Raw genomic sequence first — 23868 nt, 5'->3', positions numbered from 1 at the left:
ACATATGACCGAGAATCCCAGCTGCCTGTATATGTGGAATCACTTGGGGGTCTTCCTTCTGTGCCTGGCCCCTCTTCCTTAGCCTGAGGCCTGCAGGCATCATCACCCGGGGTCAGAACATCACCCTCCTTGTCACTGAAAAGCATTCCCTCGCATGTTCAGATCGAGTTCTGCTCACTCATCAGTGGGCGCTGGGGCACTCCCCGCTCTCGGCCACTGTGAACAGTGAGCTGTGAACACAGCTGTGCGTGTGTGTGTTCATCTGCTTCACTTGTCAAGCTGTCTCCCCAGAAGTGGGCTTGCTGAGTTACGTGGTCATCAGCTCTCTGCAGCCACCATCCGTTTCCACAGCCACGGCCACTTCCACAGCACGCAGGGCTCCCTGTACCTCTGCATCCTCCCCAGTGTGCGTCCCTCTTCTCGAGAATAGGCACCTTAGTGTCGCAGCCTTCCCAGTGGTGTGCGGTGCACCCTGTGAGGCTGTGTGTGGCACTTCCTGGGTGACTGACGTGCTGCTCTCGAGGCTCTGGCTGTTGGCCATGCATGTCCTCTGTGGAGAAGAGCGCGTTTCAGTGCACTGCCTGCTTTTTAGAACTAGCTTGCTTTTCATTACTGAGTAACAGAAATAAGGAGCATCAGGTGCTACTTTAAACATTTGAATCCTCTTTTTAAAATGGCTGTCCTAATAGAAAAGGCGGATATTATAATTCCTGAGTCCTGTCTGTCCCATTTTATAAAGGAAATGCAGAGAAATCTTAGTGGTTTCTCATGTTACACCAGTTTCTGGGCTCTGCTTTCTTTTAAGCTCTTGACTTGTGTGTGGACTCCCCATCTCACACAGGAAACTCCGGATTGCAGAGGCGGGGCCACTGTGGGCCTGCAGGAGCCCATCCCGGGCCTCGCCCCGCTGGGCTCCAGGCTCCTAGAGTTTGGAACCAAAATGAGAGGCCCTGGACCCTATCAGACTCCTCTCCAAGCCCAGTCAACCTGCCTACTCCAGTTTCCACGAGGATGTGGGGCTTTCATCCTCTTTACTGTCTTTCTATATGGTATTCTCTTCCATGTTCACATGCCCTAATTCCCCTGTCCATATCTAACATCTCCAAACTGAAGGGAGAGAGCTCTTCCTGAGAAAGCAATATGTAAAGAAATTCCAGCAACCCTGCCTCTGTTTGTTATCAGAAACCTAAGTAAAGACAGATACAGAAGAGGAAAAGCAAGCTGCGTTTTTGTGTGATGGTTTTTCTCTGCATGCTCCTCACACCTGGTAACAGCTAAAGAGCCCCATGCTGTACTGTGGCTTCCCCTCGGGTCACCACCCAGCCATGGGCTGTCCCAGCCTAAATCCTGTCCCCTTCCCCGGCTGTCTAACTGGAGGTAGGGGCTTTCGCTCACAGACACCCGTGCAGAACAAGCTGCACACTGGACCACTGCGTTTCCTGTTCCTTCCACACGGTGACGTGGTGGCACCATCCTGACTACAGAAGCAGCTTTGCCCTAAAAGTGTCTCACCCCTCACCTCAGTAAATTTCCTCCTTCAGAATCACACTTAGAAAACACAGAGGCCGTGTTGTCTGATCCAAGTGGTGAATGCTCAGCAGCAGCAAGACCAAGCATAGGCGCTCGTGAAGTTGGCACTTGTGTGGGGCATGCGTGGGCCCCAGGCCTGCCCGGGTGGGACTCTCACTGTCAGGGCTCAGGAATGCTCCTGTGGATGTGATCTACCTGTGGCACACCTGTAATGTTAGCATCCTGGGAGGCTGAGACAGGAGGATCTCATGTCTGAGTCTATCCTGAGCAGCTTAGACCATCTCAAACTAAAGACCTGGAGATGTGGTGCAGTTCAAAGCCCTGGGTGCAGTGCCCAGCACCATGAAAAAAAAACCTTTATAAAGGACGTTTGTTGCCCCTTTTATATACCCTGTAATTAGTGTTTTTCATTTGGGCTGTGTGTGCTGGACTGAAGCTTTCTGGGCACATGAATATTTACTACTTGTAAGACTAGAGGCTCATGGCAGACCTGTGTCTCCTCACCTCACCTGCCCGGCCTGGTGGCAGCTCTTATTCCTCCCAGGAAAGCAGGGCAGGGTCTCCCTCGACTACCCATACTTACCCACCCTCCCAAGAACCAGCCACTTTGTGAGTTCCCAGTGGACTGGGAACCTGGAGCCTTCCCTACCCATGTGTAGCCACTGTCCCGGCGTTAGCATCCCCAGGCGGTCACCCAGCTGCAGAATCCTGCCACCTCGGGAGCAGCCAGATCAGGCGCCTCGGCCAGCGCAGGTCCAGATAGTGTGAGAATAGTCCAGGAATAACACCGTCCCAGCCGTGTAGGACAGTGGGTAGCTCACAAACTACCGTGAGTCCTTCTCCTCGTAAAACTCTGGTGGACAAATGCCCGTAAGCAGCACTAAGAACCATCACATCAGCTGTAGGCCTTACAGTGGCTAGGGCACACCAAATAGGTACTTAGTAAATATTTACGAATTTTGAGCTACAAGCAGGAGGATAATCATTAAATGATGTTCTTTCATTTGTAGATTTTTAAGTCAAATGCTAAAATTCAGAGCACTTTTAAATAAATGGTGGATTTTTATAAATGTACTTTCATAGATCATTCAGGAGGCCAAATGCCAAAAGCATCAAAACATAATTATTCTGAGTGAATTTTTGTAAGTTCTCCCTTTGTTTCTTAATCCCCACCAAGGAATCCTGAGCAAGAGTTGGTGGGGTTTCCCAGAGCTGCCGTGCACAAGGCCTCTGCAGCAGTTCCAAGCCTGCCACGGGGCAGAGACGGGGCTCTCCAACATTTTTTGGACCAGGCTGCGCAGCTGCTTTGAAATGATTGATTATACTTGTACAACTGGGTGTCAAAATGTGAATGTGTCCATACGTGTGTGTATACTATTAAATGCCTTTGGGGTCCTTGTATATTTTTAAACTAAGATATATAAACTCTAGAAATACTAATTCACATTGAGTCAAGCTGAGTATATTCTACTTGTCTGATTTCAGTAGACTTGGAAATTACAGGAACAAATGAAAAGGAAAGGTTGCCAGCAGAGCTGTTTCTAGCTGAGGAGCTTGGGCAGACAGCAGAGTGCGTGATACCACAAATGAGGTGGCCGCCGTGGCCGCCATGGCCTGGCTGAATAGAGCACACGCTTGAGGGTGCTGCTCCACTCCCACCAAGCCATGGCCACCACAGCTCCCCCAGCGAGCATTTCTGGGGCTCATGAGTAGGTCCACCAGTGGGGTGTGGCCGGGGCCAGTGGGTCTGAACACGCGCTTCCTCCCACGGGCACCTGCAGGTGTGAGTCAGTGGCAGCTGCCTCCCAGCGCTCTGTGAAGAGCTTGCAGCACAGTGTGGACACTGTGTGCTCACAGATGTGTGCATGTACGTGTGCACACGTGCAGGCAGTTCATAGGAAAAATGGGTTGTGGGTGTGTACATGTGTGGCAACAGTTTCCACAGTCTCCTTCCACACTAACACACATACATGAACTTGTGTGCTCTGTGTGATTCCCCCCTGATCTGCTAATTCTGCTGGGGTTTTTGTTTGGTTTTGGTTTTGGTTTCTTTTCTTTTTGAGACAAGGTCTTGATATGCAGTCCAAGCTGGCCTTGAACTCACTTGGTAGTCCAGGGTGGCCAGGAACTTGCATCAGTCCTCTGGCCTCAGCTTCCTGAGTGCTGGGACTATAGGTGTACACCACATCATCTGGCCTAACTGCTTATTCTTTAATCATGCATTTGTGGTGGGGGGGGGGAGTTTTTTTTCTTTTTCCTTTTTTTTTTTTTTTTTTTTTTTTAATTTAAACAAAAACTGACATAGGCTAGAGCATGGCTCAGTAGTGAAGTGCTTGCCCAGCATACAGCAGCCCCACTCACCCAGACAATCTGGTTTGCTGACGTGGTGCTTGCTCAGAGTGTTTTTGTCACATGACTCCAGACCCTGGAACACCAGACCTTTTTATCTGGTGGTCACTTGTGAATCTGGGTCCTCGCTCTGCTGCTTTGCAGTGGGACACCTTAATGAAAGCCGAGCTACCCTCGGTGACGTCACTTTCTGTACTGTTTCTTTCACAGGTGGTCATGGCACTTCTCAAATACTGGCCAAAGACTCACAGTCCAAAAGAAGTAATGTTCTTAAATGAATTAGAAGAGATTTTAGATGTGATCGAGCCATCCGAATTCGTGAAGATCATGGAACCTCTTTTCCGGCAGCTAGCCAAATGTGTTTCCAGCCCGCACTTCCAGGTATGTGGGTCTGGGGAAGGTCACAGCATTACTCAGCATGCTCACTTGGAAATCAAGGGTTTGGGGCACAGCTGCTCTTGCTTTGCTGCTTGTGTAATTTAAAGGTAAAATTCGTATTTTTACTTGTACTTCAAAACAATGCTAGAACTTTAATTCTGTTAAATATACTGCAACATCCTGTTCTCCTGACTGAAAATATTTTTCTCAGCGTGATTTAGCATGGCTCCTCAACAGATGTAGTGGTACACACCTGTAATCCTAGCTGCTCAGGAAGCTGAGGCAGGGGGGTCATAAATTCAAGCCAGCCTGAGCTACATAGTGAGACTCTATCTCAAAATAAAGATTTGAGAGTATAACTCAGTGACAGGTGCCCACCCTTGAATACTGGAGAACCTGAGTTTAATCCCAAGTACAACAAAATTCAAAATTTAAATTAAAGATTTCTCTGTAAAGCTGTTTATTTTCAAGCTTGGTGTTGTCCATACTCACATGACCTTATTTTCTACACTGAATTATCAGTGCTAATAACAGACGGGAGGATAAGGATTTCCAGCTCTGGGCCGGACGTGGTGGAACGTGCCTGTAATCCTAGCACTCTGGGAGGCTGAGGCAGGAGGATCGTACATTCAGACCTGAGCTGGGCAGCCTGGCAACTTGATGAAGCCCTGTCTCACAGTAACAGGAGCTGGGGGCAACTCAGTGGTAGGGCAGCCTTGTTGCTCAGCTCAGCGGGGCCTTCTTGCTCTGGGGCTGTCTCAGTTTGTAAGCTCTTCATTTGTGACAGCGTAGGAAGTTGTGTCCCCTTATATCTTATAAAACTTGGTGTTTCTGATTCCTCTCGCTCTCACATTCCTGCCCCGGTCAGAGTCATTTCCGCGGGGTCCCCACTCCCTCTCACCCCCAGGCGGGCCGCAGCCTCCTCCCTGGGCTAGCACATCCAGCCCTTCCCGCTGGACCTGCTGGCCTCCTCCTTTCTCATAACTTCTAGAACCGACCTGGGCTCCCACCTAGGCCTTCATCATGATGGCAGGACAGCAGGCACAGAGGGCCCAGCAGCTCCGTGTGTGCCCGCAGGTGGGCTGCCTTAGGCAGAGGGCTGGCTGGAGAAGGGATGCTGGGCCTTCATCTCAAGATTCCTGAGCATTTTCCCGTTAGGAGCTGGGACAAGAAAACCATGGTTTGTGGAACCCATGGTGTGAGCAGTGTGCGGGAAGCTGTAGGACAGCACCCCAGGGCACCTGGAGGAGCCGAGCCTGGGAGGCTCCTGAGAACCAGAGCCTCCTCCCAGATGCTCACGTAGCCACTGAGGCGGGTGGTACTGAACTCCCACGAGGAGACGGGCATGGTAACGACGTCCAGTGTGGTTTAAATCAGAGCCTGGGTGGGAAGCACAGGGCTGAGCCTGCACTGCAAGGAGTACGTGTGAGCGGGGCCTGTCATCCTCTCCTGTCCTCAGGACAGCAGGCGAGCATGTCTCCGGCCTGGCTCCAGGGCCCCTCACTGCAGGCCTCCTTACCCTTCTTTCTGTCGCCTCCTCTGTGTTCAGTCCCATACTGGCGTCTCTTCTTGGAGGACCCAGATCCACACCAAGCACATTCCAGAATCTTCCAGAAACATACACATGAGGCCAGCACATTCCTAAAATTTCTGTCAAAGAAAAAAATTGACAATGTTAAAAAAGAAACTACAGAATCCAGAACTCAAGCCATCAAGTGTCTTAGGCTTTTGTTTTTCTAGTTCAAGGTTAAACTGTTTCTTCCATGAGTATTTATTTATGGATGGGTGGATGGACAGGTGGATGCTTTTTGAAAGTACAAAAACTGGGCCAGGAATTTAGCTCAGTGTTATAAGCACCTGCCTGGCAAGTGTGACATCGTAAATTCCATCCTCGGTACCAAAAAAAAAAAGAAAGAAAGTACAAAAAACTTAAGAATTATCCCGGAAACCATTAATGCTGTTCTTTTTTGCTTCATGCACTGCATTCTTAGGCTGCCCTCCCCCTTCAGCAGATGCACCCCAGTGTTCAAAGCTCCCCACTTCCCGCCCTCTGAGGAGCTCTCCCCAGTTCCCATCTCTCTCAGCTTTCCCCTGCACCTCTGCGTTGTGATCTCAGGATCTGTGACTGCTCAGCCTCCTGTACTGTGTGTCTCCAAGGACAGGCGAGGTGTCTGGGGGTCTCTGGTGTTCAGCCTAGAGCTCCCACATGCCTGGAGAGGCAGCACATGGAGACAGGTGTGGCAGTGGTACATCTGACCAAGGTCCTTCACCTTCGTGTTGCACAGGGAGGGAACCTCTAACGCGTTCCTCTCTCCAGAGTGAGGCCTGCATGTGGTAGATCCCCTAGCTGGCTGCTCCTCTGGCATCCTCACAATATCACAGGGCCTGGCCACGTGGGTGCACACTCCTCACAGCACTGTCTCTCAAGAAGCTCAGCCTTACTAGTAAATCAGATAATCGCCCATCCTTTGTCCACCCCATCCGGGCATGGGCCACCTCCCTCACTCGGAGCCTGAATCATGCCAGCAACCTCGTGGGCAGGGTGGGCTGGTGCTGGGCAGAGGTCTCGTGTCCCCAGCATCTGGCTTGGCATCGAGCATGAACGTCTGTGGACTAGTGACACAAATGACGATGGTCTTGATTTCTTGATGTGGGGATATTATCTGCTGCCTCTTTGTTGAAGGTTCTGGAAGGTGACAGTCTAACTACTCTGAATTTATGGAAAAACTGGTACCTTCAGGTGTAGTGTAAGTACCCTGTTTGCAGAGTCACCGGTAAGGCCATTTGCACAGCACACCTCTGAGGTGCTCACCAGCAGGACCTGTGTCTTGCAGGTGGCAGAGCGAGCACTGTATTACTGGAACAATGAATATATTATGAGCTTAATCAGCGACAACGCAGCGAAGATCCTGCCTATCATGTTTCCATCCCTCTACCGCAACTCAAAGACCCACTGGAACAAGTAAGAACGAGCTCTGTCCTGGCTGTGTTTGGATGTTGCAGGTTGGATGTTGCATTTTTAGATGTTGCTAGTGTAATCAGAATTAAAATTCAAGTTTTAATGTCTGTTTTTAAATAATTCTGAGTTAAATAGCAGTGCGATTATACCTTCGGCCTTTTGTTTAGCCTACCCACTCTGTTCCAAGCCCCCAGAAGCCCCTAGAGAGCCAAAAGTCACCCCAGCTCGAAGGGCTCAGACTCAGCAGGACCGCAGTGGCCACCAGCTGATTCTCAGCCGGTCCCTGAGCCCCATGGCACATCCCAGGAGCCTGGAGAACAGGAGGGCAGTGACGTATGCACAGCCTGGGAACAGCCATTCCCTTCTCATTCTCCACCTAACAAGGCTGGCGAGGCCAGCTGACCCAGGGCAGCCTGAAGAGGCCAGAAAAAGCACTGTCCCTGTGGGTGTCAGGCCATGTTTAATACCGAACTTTTTAAGTACTCGTGTCACTCAAGTGAATGTGAGTACCAGAGGGTTTAACTCAGCTTTGTGTCTTCTCATCATGACTGAATTGAGAGCAGGAAGAGCAGAGCTGGGGCGTCCAGCCCAGTTCCTGGTCCACGCGCTGGAAGGCAGGCCTGGGGAGACTGAGCACCTCTGTCCTGCCCTCCTGCACTGCAGGCTGCCAGCTTGCCTCCCAGGGCAGCCTCAGGCAGCAGCCAGGCCTGTTTCCTGCCCAATGCTTGAGCACAAAGCAGGCCCTGTCGCAGCCCAGAGCCCAAGAGTCCCCAGAGCACGGGACCCCAGGAGGACAGCAGAGACGGGCAGGGCAGAGCCTGGGCAGGCTCTCCCCAGCTGCATTCCTCCTCTGGAAGGCGAGGGTGCAGCACCCGCCACAGCACTGCGCTGGTGGCCCAGGTGCCGGCAGTGCATAGATGAAGCGCTTCGCTTTACCACCGCCTTGAGCTGGCTCGCAGATGAGTTAAAGAACCCGGTGTCCGCAGAGCGCCTGGGATGCGCCTGGGCTGCGCCAGGCGCCTGGCACATGCTGGTCCTGGCTTTGGCGCTCAGGTCGCTGGCTAGGGCAGAGGGTGGCCGGCAGTGTTTCCGTGCCACGTTCTGGGATTTTAGTGAACACAACAGGTGGCGGCGAACCCCAGGGCCAGCTGTGCTCCCTCAGTGTCCCACGGCCTGTCGGTGGGGTCATGCGTGCACAGCCTGCTGCTTCCCAGAGCACAGTGCTCTGGGGCTCGCTCACTGGGTTTTAACCGCTGGCCCGGTGTTGCCCTGGCACACTTGGGTGGCAGCGGGCTCTGCTTCTCCTGGGTGCTCAGCTTGTTCCTGAGGGCTGCAGGCATCCCCCTCACCTTGTGCCTTAGTCACACAGCTCATTTTGGGATTTAAAAGCAACACGTTGTGATTTATTAAGTTTTATTAACTTAATGAAATCAGTTTCTCCATTGAGAGGGTAAAGGATTCTGTCTTAGGACACGGGGCTTGAAACTGAGAACGCTGGAGTTAGACCCAGACTGCTCTGAGTGTGGCCTGTGGAGAGCCGGCTCTGAACTGAGATGGTTCTGATCATGTTATTCTCCACCTTCCAACGCTGCCTTGGCATGGAGTTTTTGTGGACTCAGGGCCTGTTTGTTTCGTTTTGTTTCATTTTTCACAGTGCTGAGAATCAAGCCTCATCACATGCTAAGCACATGCCAGGCCTTTACCAGTGAGATACAACCCCAGCCATTGGGGTGTTAGAATTAACTTTCTGTCCTCAGTGAGTGCGCCAAAAGGAAACCCACATTCATGAGGAATGCAGTGTCCCCACTAGTGTTCTCTAAATAATCCTGTCATAGTTGTATTTGTTCAAGCCTCAGCCTTTCTATGCGGTTTCTAAGTAAGCTGGTTGCTACTGTCCGGGACAGTGAGCTCAGAGCACCCTGGCAGAAGCCCACTGAATTCTGTGGCTGACTCAGGAGGCTGAGGCAGGAAAACCACAGGTTTGAGTCTAGCCTGGGAAAGACCCTGTCTCAGAATAATATGTAATAAAAGGGCTGGGGTGGAGCTCAGTGGTGGAACACTTGCCTAGCAGTGTGCCAGGCCCTGGGTTCCATCCTCTATCACTCACCCACACACGCGTGCACACAACAAGCCAAGGAAGCGGGTGGCATGAAGGGCTTTGACATAGGAAGCAGCCTAAAGCGATCGGGAAGGAGAGGGATGTGGCAGAGGAGGAGGGAGCGGATCGCAGCACCCAGGGTCCAGTCTTACCGTCAGGCTCTCCCTGCAGGACGATACATGGCTTGATATACAACGCCCTGAAGCTCTTCATGGAGATGAACCAAAAACTGTTTGACGACTGCACCCAGCAGTTTAAAGCAGAGAAACTGAAGTAAGTTGGTCTTTTGCAGGTTTCCCTTATTGCCAGAATTTTTTTCCTTGATTTTGAATTATCCTAAAAAATCTTCACTTTAAAGCTAAACTGGTCCTCTCGTACATGGAAAGCAAATTTTGAGACTTAGTTATTTGGACTTATTTTCAAAGAGCACATGACTAAGGTTAGCCGTCTTCTCCCTTCTCTTACTAATTTAGTCACCATGGCAAAATGTGTACGAGGTCAAGGGTCTAGCGCTCAAGACTGTTGCTTTCCTTGGGGGACACCGAAAGGCCATCGTGTGTTGTCACTTAGGACAGAGTCATGGGCTCTGCAGGCATCCAGTCTGGCCTGACCAGATTGGCAAGGCCGGGTCCTGCTCTTGTGTCTTCGAGGACCAAGGGCCCCGACTGCAGGGCTGGTCTAGGCGTCAAGGCACAGTGTCCCTGACGGAGACAGGGTCACACGATGGCCTGGCAGCTCGCACATTGTTCACAGGCGCTGTGCCACAGGAGGGAAGCACTCAGATGGGAGGGGAATGAGGCGGGAAGAAGGGAGGGAAAGGGAAAGAAAATAGGAAATGAAAGCACAGGCTTATAAATAAGGAGGGAAGGAGGTAAAGGGAGGGGAGGAAGGGGAAGAGGCATCAAGATTGTCACGTACAGGTCCACATTCCGTATGATGCATGTGATCATTACGTGTATCTCAAGTGTACCCACAAACTTATTTTTAAAAAATAATTTTAACTAAAAAAATAAAATGTGTGAAGCAAATAATGAGCTGGAAACAAGGTTCACTTGTATGATTTTTTTTTAAGGCATTTGAATTCTTAGACTTAGTAAATATTTAGGAGTTTTGCTTTTTTAAATCTTCTTCTCTAACTTTTGGCCAGTTGTTAAACCATTTCTCACCCCACACACATTGTGAGCAACCCATGGGGAGCAGCCAGCCAGCGTGGGGAGCGGGAGGAGAGGACAGGGAACAAGAGAGCGCATGGCATCTGGACTCCCCTGCACGCTCCCTTGCACACGATTCTCTCTAACACAAGTGACATCTTCCTGTTTTTCAGAGAGAAGCTAAAAATGAAGGAGCGAGAAGAAGCATGGGTTAAAATAGAAAACCTAGCCAAAGCGAATCCCCAGGTACTAAAACAGAGTGACGTGGAGGTGGAGGGTGCTCTTGAGTGCGGCGTTGGTAGGGCGGTGGCGTCACGGGCACAGGGAGACCAGCTCCCTGGCACCAAGGCTGAGACCGTTGCAGCACAGAGTGCTCCAGCTCGGGCACCCTCCGCTGCACAGGTCCTGTTCTAACCCACATTTTTACCACAGGATTGCTGGGCTTTTTTCTCTGTTTTTAAATAAGACACTAATCTTAAAAATGCCATGGTAAAAAGGCAGTTAAGATATATAACCTCTGTAAAACTAATTTGCTTTCTTTCTCAAGTGCCTTAGGCACCATGATAAAACCATGTTTCCTTTTCTTTTTAATATCAAGTTGATTCTGAAAGAAAGGAAATTCAGTTTGCATTGGCTGGCGCAGGAAGTGGCTGTCCTCCCGTGACCGGTGTCCCTGGCTGCGCCTGCGGTAGCACCTCTTAACAGCTCTGTGCGTGCGGCGGCCGCCGCAGCCTCCAGCTCGGTGTGCCTGGTCTGCTGTTGTGTGCCTGGTGATAACAGTGCCACTTAATGACAGTCCTCTGTGTAGCTCTCTAACGCACTAACAGGGCTCGGGCTTTCCTCAGCTCTCTGGAGAAGAAATTAGTTTGCTAACCAGTTCTCTGGTGAGTGTGAACGCACAGGTCCAGGTCGGGGTGTAGGTTCCATCTCTGCCACGTAATAAGAAGTGAACCTAAAGCTCCAACAGGAGTGGACGCTGCCTCAGACCAGCACTTGGCTGCGCTCCTACTGATGAAACGATGCTTCGAGATGCCATGGCAGCGCCAGGTGACCTTCTCAGCTGGGTGTCCCTGGTTCCCCCAGAACAAGTTGCCTGGAACGCTGCTGATGTGGGGGCTGCCTGGAGCGGCTGTGGCTGCGGCCCAGCTTCCCTGCCTGCTGTGTGCTGCAGCTGCTCCCTCTGAGCACCCATTGTTCTCCCTAGTCGGAGGCTAGGGGCCGAGGCCCGTGGCTGGGAGGGGTGGCTCTGTGACTCCCTCCCCTGTCCTCACCCCAGCCCGTCTCTGTGTCAAACCATCTGTGCCGTCTCCACAGTCCTGTCTGTGCCCCAGTCCCTGCATGGCGCCTACAAGTGCAAATACTTGATACATTAGCACCCCAAGCTGGGAGCTGGCCTGGGCCTTGCCTTCCGTGCTCCCGGGAGAACTCGACCCAGGCCCCCAGCACTGCTCAAGTCCCTACCATGGTCTGGGGCTGAGTGCAGGCTCTGGTTTCCAGGATGCGGTCTTGGGGCTCAGGCATGCCAGCCCACATCTGCCCCACTGGCGGCGTTTCCTAGAGGTAGCAGGTCCCGGGACCAGGACAGGGCATGCATGTCGCCTGCTGTTGACGCTCAGGAAGCTGTGGTGGCTTCGGGGTTTTGTCGGGTTTTAGCAGTGGTGGCAGCTTCCTTGTGATCTTTGAATGTCATACACAGTTTAATTTTTGGAAACCCTAAAGCATTGACAGTTTCTAAGCTAGATGGGTTTTCCCAATCCATCCAGAGAGGGCATATAACACTTTTTTTTTTTTTTTTTTTTTTGTCTTTTTCATTTTTATCGGTACCGGGGATCGAACTCACAACTGCCTGCTTGCAAGGCAGGTGCTTAGGGCATGTAACACTTTAGCAGCCGTTTCCCTGACTTTGCCGGGGCCCCTGCGAGCTTCAGTGAGGATTCTTGGCCTTCCTGGGATTCTTGCCCCTTCCTGGGGGTGGCCAAGGCCGAGTCTCTTACGGGAGGCCCGTTCCTTCGCACCTGCGTGTTTGCTGTGAACCCTGTGTGCGGCTTGCTGGGGACCTTTCCCTCTCCCTTGCATCAGAGAGGGCTGGAGCTGCCCCAGGCACTGGCTTTTTCTGGGAGCAGCCAAACACCGGAATGTTGGCTTCAAAAACATTCCCAGCACCACCACCTCAGTGTCACAGTGACTTTTATTTCTGTGCCTCCTCGTCTCACTGTGAGCCCCCCGAGGCGAGGTGTGAGGTATCCTGAGTTGTGGGAAATTTCCAAGGAGATAAAGAGAGCTGACACAGGCCCATTAGGGGAGCCTAGGGGAAGCACTGGGACACACGGCAGTGTGCCAGCGATGGGGGAGGAAGGCGCGACGCGTGGGCTCAGAGGCACACATGAAGAAAGGCAGGTGCGGCACAGCCACAGTGAAGAGCCAGGGTGGCAGGGCAAGGCCAGGGCAGGGCACGGCCAAGACAGAGGACAGCACAGGAACCGGCGTGTGTCGGTCTTGGGAAGGACTAGGTCTGCACCACAGCTGAGGCTGGAGAGAGGACAGTGTTGGACCTTTTCCCCAGAAATGTCAAAGAGCTAGCAAAAGACAGTGCCTCGGAGAGATGCGGTTTCCCAAAGCCCTCTGGTGATGGCAGGCAGGATGTGCCAGCAAGGACAGGCCAAAGGAACCTCCTGAGGAAAGAAGGTGCTTGGCAGAGCAGGTGGCCCCAGGGGACCAGGACCCATGAGTGTGGGAAGAAGAAACAGCCCAGGAGCCGGCTCAGCAAGAGAGTGGCCAGTTTCCAAAGACTTGGAGGGACGTGGGCACATGGGCCTGGCACTGAGAAGGGTGCTAGGGAAGAACTGGGAGGGCTCGAGCTCATGGGGTGCCGCCTGTTATCCCAGAGGAGAACGGGGCCTGTGACAGGCTGTAGAGGGAAGAGAGGACAGGGCAACGCAGCAGGCGTGCCCTGCCACAAGGAGGCCCAGGAGGGCGACCTAAACATGGTGGAGCACCAGGGAGGCAGTGGGCAGGCTGGGCCCAGTGCCGTGTGGGAGACGAGAGCAGAAACCAGAGAGAGGAGCCCGGGGATGAGCAGGGGCACTGCAGGTAAGGTGCTGTCCAGGCTGGGGGACTTGGGATGGAAGGCCGCCTAGGCTGGGGGGGGCAGCCTGGCTCCCCCTCCTGCTGCCTGGCACCACAGGTGAGATGCCCAGTCCTCACCTTGGGCCTCCCAGCACCTGTGGAGTTCCATTCATCACTTAGCACAGCTCCAGCCACCACGGGCCTGCAGGCCCTTCCTTCCCTGTCCCTGCCGCACAGGGAGACTGAAAGCAACTGACCAAGAGCCTGTGTCACCACTCCTCTCCTTTCTGCTCACAGAAGCAGGATGCTGTGGGCCAGGGTCCTGGCTGGTGGCAAGCTACCTGCAATTCCCACAACCTGGCCCACCCAGAGCCGGGGAGCGGGGAAGCCGGGGAAGTGGTCTCTGGGCGGAGAGGCCCTAAGGAGCAGCGGCCCTGGCAGGGGCAGGGCCCCTGCGAGACTCGTCCAGATTGAGTTTGCTTTGGGGATGAGCAAGATAACTGCAGATGTGGCTTATGTAAGTTAGGGAGATACCGAGAAAATGGGACAAATGAAGAAGGGCATGTAGGGCCTGCCGCCTGCATGAGGGCAACATGGAGAGTCAAGGAGGAGACCACAGAGGTCTGCAGATAAGAGCAGAGCACAGGAGGTGAGGCAGGAAGGTGCTGGCCATGAAGCCACCCCAGACCAGCTCGCGCACACGTGGTCAGGTGTAGCACCTGTGGAGCCAGGACATCCGAGGCCGTCCGCAGGTGTGGGTCAGCTGTGTGTCAGAGACAGGGACTCAGAGAGGGACATGGAGTGACTTGGGTCCCCTGACCCAGACTGCAGGTGGACAGACGGGTTTCTGGTGTTCAGCAGGGAGCAGGATTGCAGACTTCAGTGTGGGCGAGTTTGTCTCCTGCAGGGCTTCCTGCAGGAGAGAAGCTGGGGAGGGCAGTGGGGAGCCCATGTCCCCCCGGAGGACAGGCGCCCGGAGTGGAGCTGAGTGCTGCCGGAGAGTGACTCCACACTTTGCATTGCAGTACACAGTGTATAGTCAAGCCAGCACCATGAGCTTGCCGGTGGCAATGGAGACAGATGGGCCTCTATTTGAAGATGTGCAGATGCTGAGAAAGACAGTGAGCGACGAGGTTCATCAGGTAATAGCACTGAGCCGGCGGGAGCACTGCACAGGTCCACCCGAGAGCACATGTGCTCTCGCGGGTGATGCCATGCGTGCCAGTGCCCTCGGCTAAGCTACAGTTAAATCCTGGTAGTCTTTCAGGAAACATTTTATCTACACCTCTCAGTGGTCAGATTGCTAGGCGTTATTTCTATTAAGTATGTGCCCACAAATTGACTTCTTCATTTAACAAGAATAATCTCAGTTTTGCTTAAATGAGCTTGAGCCAAGGCAAAAGCTTAGCAGTAATATCTTGCTTCTCCCTTTGCACACCTCGCACTTCTGCCCTGGTGGAAAGATGCTCCCTTCAGCTCTCCGAGCCACTAACGCCCCTCACACAGCCTTGTCCCCTCCGGGGCCTGGGCCTCGTGGCAGGCCGCCCTGGGGGAGGAGGCAGTTAGCCCCACCCCCCCAGGATGGCCTCTTCCTCCCACGTGGAGACCCGCAGAGCCGGGCTTCCCGGGGCAGGCCGAGCAGCCCGTGGACCGGCACGTTTCTTCAGGTTCAAAGGGCCTGGAGACAGACACAGTCCTGAGTGGGCCCGGGGATGCTGGCTTTCTGATGGCACCGACACTCACCCTGTTGGGCCTGGGAAAGAATTCCTGAGTAGAGCCACACTGAACCTCCACAAGGTGCCAGTGAGCTGGCTGAGGCGACCCCATCGCTGCCTGCCTTTCACCTGTGCTTTACGAGTGCTGGTGGCCCAGGGGCCCGGCTACAGAGAGAGCACGTTCTAAAACCAGTTAGGATGGAGTCGCATACCCAGCTGCTAAGACAGGACGCGGCCTTAGGAGAGCACAGTGCAGCCAGGCCCTGCCAGGTGTCCCCGCAGCAGCCGCGAGCCACGTGTGTGCAGAGCACTGGAGGTGACAACACACACATGTTCAGGACTCTGGAATCATCAGCATCACAGATATGGGTTCAAACGATCATACCCCGACACACCCATGTGCCCATGGACCTTTACCTCCCCAGTGCAGCCACCAGAGGCTTTGGGGTCGCACATGTGGCCCGTGGCCTATTTTGACTGGACAGCCCTGCGCACCTGTCATTGCCAGCCCAGCGTCCCCCTGCCCTGCCAAACCCTCAGCTGGGGTTCGAATCAGAGCCCCAGGAATGAGCACCCGCTCTCAGCAGAGGACAGGCTGCATCACAAACAGCTTTCTCTCCTCTGCTTAAAGGGTATTATTTTTCTTCCTCGATTTTTAACTCAGAAAGAGATTCTTTTTGGTTTTTGTTTGTGTGTTTCAAGAGAGGGTCTTGCTGTGTTCCCCAGGCTGGCCTTGAACTCTCGGTCCCCCTGCCTTAGCCTCTCAAGCGCTGGGGTTACGGCACGCCCAGCCTGGAAGATAACTCAGAGCCACTTTCTTTACTGCCATCTCAATTTTATGACTTTGCATCTGCCACAAGCGGGCCAGATGGGCCCTTCCCTGCAGACGCTCGCTCCCTCCCACGGAAGCACATTCTGCGGGGAGGCACGCCTGGAGATTTGTAACCTGGTGTCCATGCTTAGAATACGTGGGGACCAGGAATACAGCACAGTGGCCCAGCACCTGCCTGGCAAGCACAAGGTCCTGAGTTGAGCTCCCAGTACCAAAAAACAAAAAAGATACTTGGGCCACACAAAACTGAAAGGAAGTTGTGGTTTACAACCCATTTCTCTCTCTCTCTCTCTTTTCTTTTCTTTCTTTCTTTCAAGACAAGGTCTCACTATGCACTTCAGACTGGCCTTGAGTTCACTTTGTAGCCCAGCCTGGTCTTGAACTCACAATGATCCTCCTGCATCAGCCTCCCAAGTGCTGGGATTAGAGGCATGCACCGCCACACCTGGCTACAACCTATTTCTTACCCATTAAATATTTGAAAGTTGGGTTTTCTATGCGTTACGTTCTTCAATTTAGGTCTAAATTAAAGCTAGAAAAAAAGTATAAACTGTGCCCAAAATGTAATGAAGCTAAGACATATTTCTCATTTACGTCCTGTTTGTAATAGATCAAGAACTTGGTCAAAAATACAGACCAAAATAGCATTCTTGTCGTGAGTAAAAGTGCCTTTGAGAATGGGTTGGGGCCCAGCAGAGTGTATATGCCTGTAATTCCAGCTGCTCAGGAGGTTGGGGCCATGTAACAAGACCATGTCTCAGAATAAAGGGCTGGGGTGTGGCTTGGGGCTGGAGCCCTTGGCAGCCTTCACAAAGCCCTAGGCGCAGCCCCAGTACCAAGACACAGCAGGCTCGAGAGTGTTTGTAGCCGCCCATCTGGGTGCTGGGTCTATGCCCTCAGCAGAACAGGTGCCCTTCCATAAAGGAACGGCCCTGCAGCTGTCTGCCTGTCTAGTTCTCCCTGGAGGTGTGGACAGGGTATTTCTGGGAGAATTCCCATGGCATGTTTTTGTGCTTCTTCTGTAAATTGGCACTCTTACCTTTCCTTTAGATTTCTATGAATCATGTTCCTGAGTGGGAGGCTCTGCCAAGGGGAAGTCAGTTCTCTCCACATTGACACAGTTGCTGTTACAATTCTAGCGTGCACACATGCATGCTCTCTGTCTTTCTCCTTCTATCTCTGTCTCTGTCTCTCATGAAATTGAGGAACTGGCCAGATGTGGTGACACAGGTCTAAAATCTTAGCATTCAGGAGGCTGAGGCAGGAAGATCACTGTGAGTTCAAGGTCAGCCTAGACTATATAGTGAGAGCCTGTCTCAAAAAATATTGGCAAGGTGATTCTCAAGCTCCTATGAAAATCTAGGAGAACTAGAGTAAGCCAAAATAGCTGAAAAAAAGAACAGAATTGAGATTATCCAGTGTCAGGACTTAGAGATTTCTGTGGGTTAACTAAATTCATTGGATCAATTAAATTCAGTTGCATTTCTGCATAATAGATGAAGATACTTATGAAGTATGGATTCATAAGTATAATATTTGAGTGGTATATGCTTTAGTTAGAAAATGCTTGGCATCTTTCTGAATGTCTCAGAAATAATGTTACGAAAAAAAGGTTCCAAGCTGCAGGAAAAATACATGTCCACAATTTGATAGCTAAACTGACAGAAGTTACAGCTAGAAATCAAGCTGTTAGATTTTTATATTTAGTAATTGGAATATTTTCAATTTTATTTTCAGCTAACTCTATTCCCCTAAAACAGTTCCACATCTCTTTAAATGGGTCAGAAGGTGGGGTGAAGCCAGGGTGCCAGGGGAGTGGTGGTGCTACACGAGGGGGCAGGAGGCCTCGCGCCAGGGAACCCTGGTCCAGTTTCCTGGAGCAGCTCGGTGGTTTGCTGTGAGTCCGAGCCTCGGTTTGGGTCTCCCGAGAAACTTGTGCACCGTTACACAGAACCACACAGAACACGAGTAAGTGTGATCCGAATGCTGTTTACAGTGTCACAATTCTCATTTTAACAGTTGGTCGGGAGGAAAGCAATGCCAACCACGCAAGTGAGGAAGGTGTAGGACCAGCAGGTGGGCAGCGCAGGTACTCGTCCCCACGCGCGTCCGTGTGCCAAGGCTTGCGCGGACGCCAAGCACCGGCTCCTCACCCTGTGCACACCAAGTGCCTCCCTGTCTCCAGCCCCGCAGTGGCGTGTGGCGGTCGGGACGGAGGGAGAGTAGCTTGGTCCCGGGAAGTCGGGAAAGTTACTTCTGAATGATGAGAGGAAAGCACGCTCGCTCACACAGCCACTCTGCCTGCCCCCACAGTACCCTGCCAGGCCCCTGGCCCTGAGCCTCGCCCTCATGTCTTCAGGCCCTCAGGCCCACCTCCTGCTGCTCCCCACTCGCCGTGCTGCATGCAGGCCCCCACCTGCCCTCCCCCACCCCTCCCCCAGCTGTCTGCTGCATGGTGCCTCATTCTGCCCCACCTACTGTGTGTCTCATGTGTCCTCCTATGGTCCGGAAAATGACTGTCCTTCCCATACCGATTTGAAAGGCCCAGTGTGTCCCTCAGCTTTCTGCCCTTCCCGAAGCTCTGGTCGCTGGGCCCAGTTCCACGGGTTTGATGACTGCCTTTCTCTATGCAAATGTTTATTCTCTTGGGGTGCCTGTTTCAGTGGTAGTTACGGGTTTCATATATATAAATCCTGGTTTTGCTTTGCTTTGTTTTATTTGATGGACCAGCATACTGTGGCAGTAAAATTCAGGGCAGAATTTCACCAGAGTTTCTGAAGGGTCAAAGGCCTACCTGCTTTACAAGCTGAAGTGCTCTTATGAGCCAGCAAGGGTGACAGCCTGAATGAGGGATCTCAATGCCCTTCTCCACCTCCCAGGAGGCTTCCAGGGAGGCAACCGAGGCGCTGCCTTTCCATGATGAATGGAAGCCAGGGTGGTGGTGCACACCTGTAATCCAAGCGCTTGGGAGACAGAGGCAGGAAGGTCACTATGAGTCCCAGGTCAGCCTGGACTGCATCACCAGACTGTCTCAAAAACAGTGATGCACAGAGGTGTTGAAGCACATTTCTGACAGTGACCCCGGAATGTTACCATCACACAAGATTGTTTCTAAACCTTGATGTTTTTGCTGTTTCCAGAGGTAACTGCAGAGAACCCCGCCTTAAAAGAGAAAAGCAGCTCTGCAAAAATTTGAGCTTTTCATTTATGACTTATGCAGGTCCTTAAATTTTTCATGAAAGCAAAGAAAAGCACATTTTATATACCATGCCCAAGTCAGATACCCGGAATCTCTCAGAAATTGTTATACTTGAGTTTTTGTGTTGTTAAATGATTCAATTTAAATTTTTTTCTGGTAGATGTACCACAAAAGCAATTTCTTTTCTTTAGGATTTGTTTGTTGGTTTGGGGGGATTTTTTGTTTGTTTGACCTTGTTTCAAAAAAAAGAGAGGGTCAGAGTCTTGGTCTTCAGTCCAGGCTGGTCTTGAATTTACTGTGTAGCCCAGGCTGGCTTCAAACTGGCGGCACTCTTCCTGCCTCAGCCTCCCAAGTACTGGGATTACAGGTGTGTGCCACTGTGCCTTGCCGTATTTTAACTGTCTTCATTTGGATGGAGATTCTGGACTTAGGAAGGTTACTGTTAGGGCAGCAGCTCCCTTTACAGCTGAATCACCTGTTTGCTCAGGCTCCCTGTTCATTGCAGATCCTCCTACAGAAATGAAAGGTTACTTAGCTAAAATACAGCAGACCTTCGAGTGATGACCGGCCTGGCATTTGAACAGCGTAGTTTATGGCCAGGATTTTAGCTTTAACTTTACAACCAAAGTCTCGAATTATGACCCAGATGCTGGCCGCTTGGGCTTCCAGATGGGCTCAGATACAAATGAACCCTCAAAGGGTTCTGGAAGGAGCATTACGATATCCTTTCCGGTAGGGGGTTTACTGAGAAACCCTGGGCCAGTGTCTCCTGAGAACACTGAGCTCTGCCTGTGTGCAGAAGAGAGGCTCTGAAGGCTGCAGAGGAGCCTGAGCCCTCAGATGAGAAGCCGGGTTACAGCCGACGCTCACAGCTGCACCACGGTCATAGTCAGGGGTCCACAGCAATTTACCAGGATTCCCGAAACTTCACAGAGAGAATGGGATGGGGAAGAGAGTCTTTTACTTCTTCCCTTAATACTTGGAACTTTTTTTTTTTTTCGTCTTTTTCCTTTTTATCGGTACCGGGGATCGAACTCACGACTGCCTGCTTGCAAGGCAGGCGCTTATGCCGCTGAGCTAAATCCCCAGCCCCATACCTGGAACTTTTATGTAAATAATTAAACGCAAGTTTTCTCAGTGCTGGAAGATTTTCTCCCCTGACGATCCATTTAATGCATCTTATTTTAAATAATCTTTCTAAAAATTTCAATAGAAGTTTTAGATCTCTTACTAGATTAGGTACATTTCAATCTGGTTGAAATATATTTTTCATTGTTTTTCTTTCCCTCCAGAGGACACATGTGCTTTCTGAAATACTTTTGTAATGGGCATGGTGCTAAAGTAGCTTTGGTGCCCTGCAGGAAGGAAGGAGGTATTTATGCAGTTTACTAAAACTGGTGAATTCTGCAGACATGACCCATTTTAGAAGACCAAGTGCCAGGGCGGCCCTCAGTCCCTTATGCTGTCACGAGAGTACTTTGGTAGGCAGGCTATCTGGGTGGCAGAGCGTGCCGTGATGAGAGGCCCATCTCTGGCTGCAGCACGTGGCGAGCCCATCCGCCCCAACCCTGCTCTGATTTCTCCTCAGGGGTGCACTCGGTGCTCAGGTCATTGGGTTTCTCGCCAACACCATTGTATTTCTATTTCCAGGCACAGAAAGATCTGAAGAAGGACCGTCCTCTTGCGCGCCGCAAGTCCGAGCTGCCTCAGGACCCCCACACCAAGAAAGCCTTGGAAGCCCACTGCAGGGCCGACGCGCTGGCCTCGCAGGATGGGCGCTAGCTTGGAGCGCGGCGGCCGGGCCCGCGGTGCTCCGCTGGTTCTGTAGAAAGTCATGCTGTTCGTGCCATGCCATCCGTGTCACTCAGAGTCCACGCTTCTTCCGCCCCGTTCTGTAGGCAATAACGTGTGTCCGCCTCAGCTCAGACTAGGAGTTCAAACAGTGGTGGCTCCCCCGTGCCCGCACAGCCCAGTACAGCCCTCGTCAGGCGGCCTCCCGGTCAGGGCTCTGGCCAGCACCCTGCTCGCCACCTTCGTGTTCCACCCAAACGGAATTTGTGGTTCTTTCTCTAAAATAGGCGCTTCTAGGGTAATATCACTGTTTCCCAAAGCAGAGGAGCGGGTTAAAAGTATTGCCTATTCTTTTTTTAAGACTTTCCAACTTTTTCAGTTGTTTCCACGTGATTGTTACGCCTGGGATTTTTGTTTAATCTCACAGAAATGGGTCTCTGCTTCCACACTGTCACAGCCTTCTGAGGAAGTGACGTGACAATCAGCACCACTGTCCCTGGAGGAAGCCTCTCTGTGGTTGGGGTGTGTGTGCCATGTCCTGCTCCTCTGGCGTCTGCCGAAGCCATATTTCCAGGTCCGCGGTTCAGCACCGGGATTCCCAGAGCGAGCTCACGGGAGGGCTTGCCTCCCAAAGCTTTCTCTCTGCCTTGACCGGAATTGGAGCTGTAAAATTATGTGTTCGTACTTTTACTCAGAGAATCAACTGTCACCACTTCCACTGTTGCCCTTCAGCAAGGCTCCTGAACTAATAAGGTTACAGTCTAAGAACCCCACGTTTTGTAGGAGGTTGGGCAGGGTCACTTTAAGCTAAGCCAGTCCTTGGCCTGGCGCAGCTGGCAGATGCCTGGGCACAGCGTAGCGGGAGCAGCCGTGGCCTGGGCACTGCGGGCGGAGAGGAAGAGGGGCTGGGCTCCCCGCCGGCCCGGAGAAGTGTCTGAGTTTCATCAGTCTTCAAATGCTGCTATGTACTTCACAGACTTCTTGCATGGATTAAGCTTTTGTTTTAGGTGGAGTAGCACGAGGAGAAACCCCTTACACTTAGTGCTCTGTCTACTCTTTATTTCTCTCAGGGTGGCCAGTTTTTGACTTATTTATCCTGCTTGAAAGCTACTTGAGATGTGTACTGCTCTTCTAAACAGTGACCTGTTTCTTCCGTCCCGCATATATATAACTTCATGTTAACGGTCTCGATGCCTCAGAGACGAGCGTGCTTCTTTTAGGATCTGTTTTTCATTCGCGGTCTTGGGTACCCATGAAAAGATGGTGAAATCAGACACTGCTCCCTGCGCGCCGGCGGGGTGCTGCCCCTGGCGAGGATGCTCGCCCCGGGGAGGGGCTTCTGCATCAGGAGCCGCAAGCACTGAAGGAGAGCACTGCCCGGCGCAGGGCCCGGCAGTCCACTCGGTGGGAAAGACACTTCCTGAGAAACTTGACGAGTAGCTATCCATTCTACCATTATGAAATCTATGATTTAAAAAATGTCTAGATGCCTTCTCCTCTTGAGGGAAAAAGGGTGCTTTTTATCGCATAAAGCAGCATCTTCTGTACTTTGCTATCCATTGTTTGAACTTCTGTCTCGGGGTGGGTCTCCGATGTCCTGAGCCGGATGTCCACGTCCGGCATGGCAGTGGGAGAGGCCCTGGGCAGGCCCCTCCTGCCCTGGAAAGCCAGCCTCGAGGCTGGGCGGCCGTAACACTCCACCTGGGAGAGCATCTTTTGGGCTAGGTTTTATTTCTGCTCTTTATTGAAGACAAACATTCACCAATAAGGGAAAGGGAAAAACCGTTTTGAAAGAAACGAATTTTCTCTGGCGAGAGTATTACTGACTGTTTTGGCCTGTTCAAGTTTCCCCCTCAGTACTCGGGTTCCCTGAGCTGGTGTCCGACTGGCACATGTTAGAGAGACACTGTGTACTCTGTACCGAGCTGATCCAAAACACTGCGTTGGAAATAAACCGGTGACTGTTTTTCTTCGTAAAGTCCTGCGTGGCATCTTCACTCTTTCAAACACATCTGTACACCAGAAATGTCACAGTTCCCAGTGTCTTTTTAGTGTGGCTTTAGTATGGCTTCCTTTTAATATTGTACATACACTGTATCTTTGTTTTATGGTAATAAGTAATAAAAATGTAGACTTCATATTTTGTACAAAATGTCCTATGTACAGAATAAAAAAAAGTTCATAGAAACAGCAAAAATAGGGAAGTGGCACAATTATTTTTCTTTAGAAAATATCTGTAACTTTATGCTTTAGTGAAATGTTAAGTACCAGCATATTTTTTAACATTTTGTAATCAGAACATTTTGTTTTGACATTGTTTATGAAGCAAAACTTCATACACTTGCCATTTAATATGCTCTTTTATCTAATTTTAAAAAACCCTAAACACAGTGTATTATATGGACTAAATAAAGGACATGTGAATTTTATTGCTCACCCTGAGACTGAGTCCAGCCTGGTGCGGGGCAGGCTGGCTCCACACTCCCTGGCTGCCGTCAGGGCAGGACCAGCTGCTAGGGCCTCGGCTGTGGGCAGGAAGCAGGCGTCCCGGAGTGGCCACTGCGCAGCGGCCTTTCCAGGCCATTCCCTAAGCAAGATTTCCACTTCTTTCCTGGGAAGGGCTGGAGCACCTTTTTATGGGCACCTCCTGTTTTTTGAGGGAACAAATGTGACTCAGGATACAATTTATAGAAAGCTGCTTAATGTGAGTTCTAATTATGAATTTTTTTTAGAAATTCATAAAGAGAGATTAAAGCCATGGAAATAGAGCAGAATTACTGAGGATACATATCTAAGGTCC

The 23868-nt window shown here is 51.5% G+C and overlaps 1 protein-coding gene across 16 annotated transcripts in view; it reads left to right on the top strand.

Moving 5' to 3' along the window:
- The window catches only part of Ppp2r5c (protein phosphatase 2 regulatory subunit B'gamma), a 129547-nt gene extending 106282 nt beyond the window's left edge, over nucleotides 1-23265 (top strand). For 6 of the 16 annotated variants that reach the window (XM_063240825.1, XM_063240832.1, XM_063240835.1 and 3 more), the window contains 6 exons: nucleotides 4090-4260; nucleotides 7092-7219; nucleotides 9486-9587; nucleotides 10639-10711; nucleotides 14557-14673; nucleotides 20928-23265. In XM_063240825.1, coding sequence (XP_063096895.1) covers nucleotides 4090-4260; nucleotides 7092-7219; nucleotides 9486-9587; nucleotides 10639-10711; nucleotides 14557-14673; nucleotides 20928-21059 — 723 coding nt within the window. In that variant the 3' untranslated portion in view covers nucleotides 21060-23265. Of the gene's footprint in view, nucleotides 1-4089; nucleotides 4261-7091; nucleotides 7220-9485; nucleotides 9588-10638; nucleotides 10712-14556; nucleotides 14674-18097; nucleotides 18168-20927 lie in introns of all 16 variants that reach the window. The other 10 variants (XM_063240826.1, XM_063240833.1, XM_023562066.2 and 7 more) reach the window with 5 other exon arrangements.
- Nucleotides 23266-23868: the final 603 nt, after the last annotated feature.

This window comes from Cavia porcellus, unplaced genomic scaffold (assembly GCF_034190915.1).
Source record: "Cavia porcellus strain 051 isolate PalLab524CR breed Dunkin Hartley unplaced genomic scaffold, mCavPor4.1 scaffold_31, whole genome shotgun sequence".
Taxonomy (NCBI): domain Eukaryota; kingdom Metazoa; phylum Chordata; class Mammalia; order Rodentia; family Caviidae; genus Cavia; species Cavia porcellus.
Note: the sequence above shows the minus strand (reverse complement) of the source record. Positions and strands in the feature narration are given on the sequence as shown.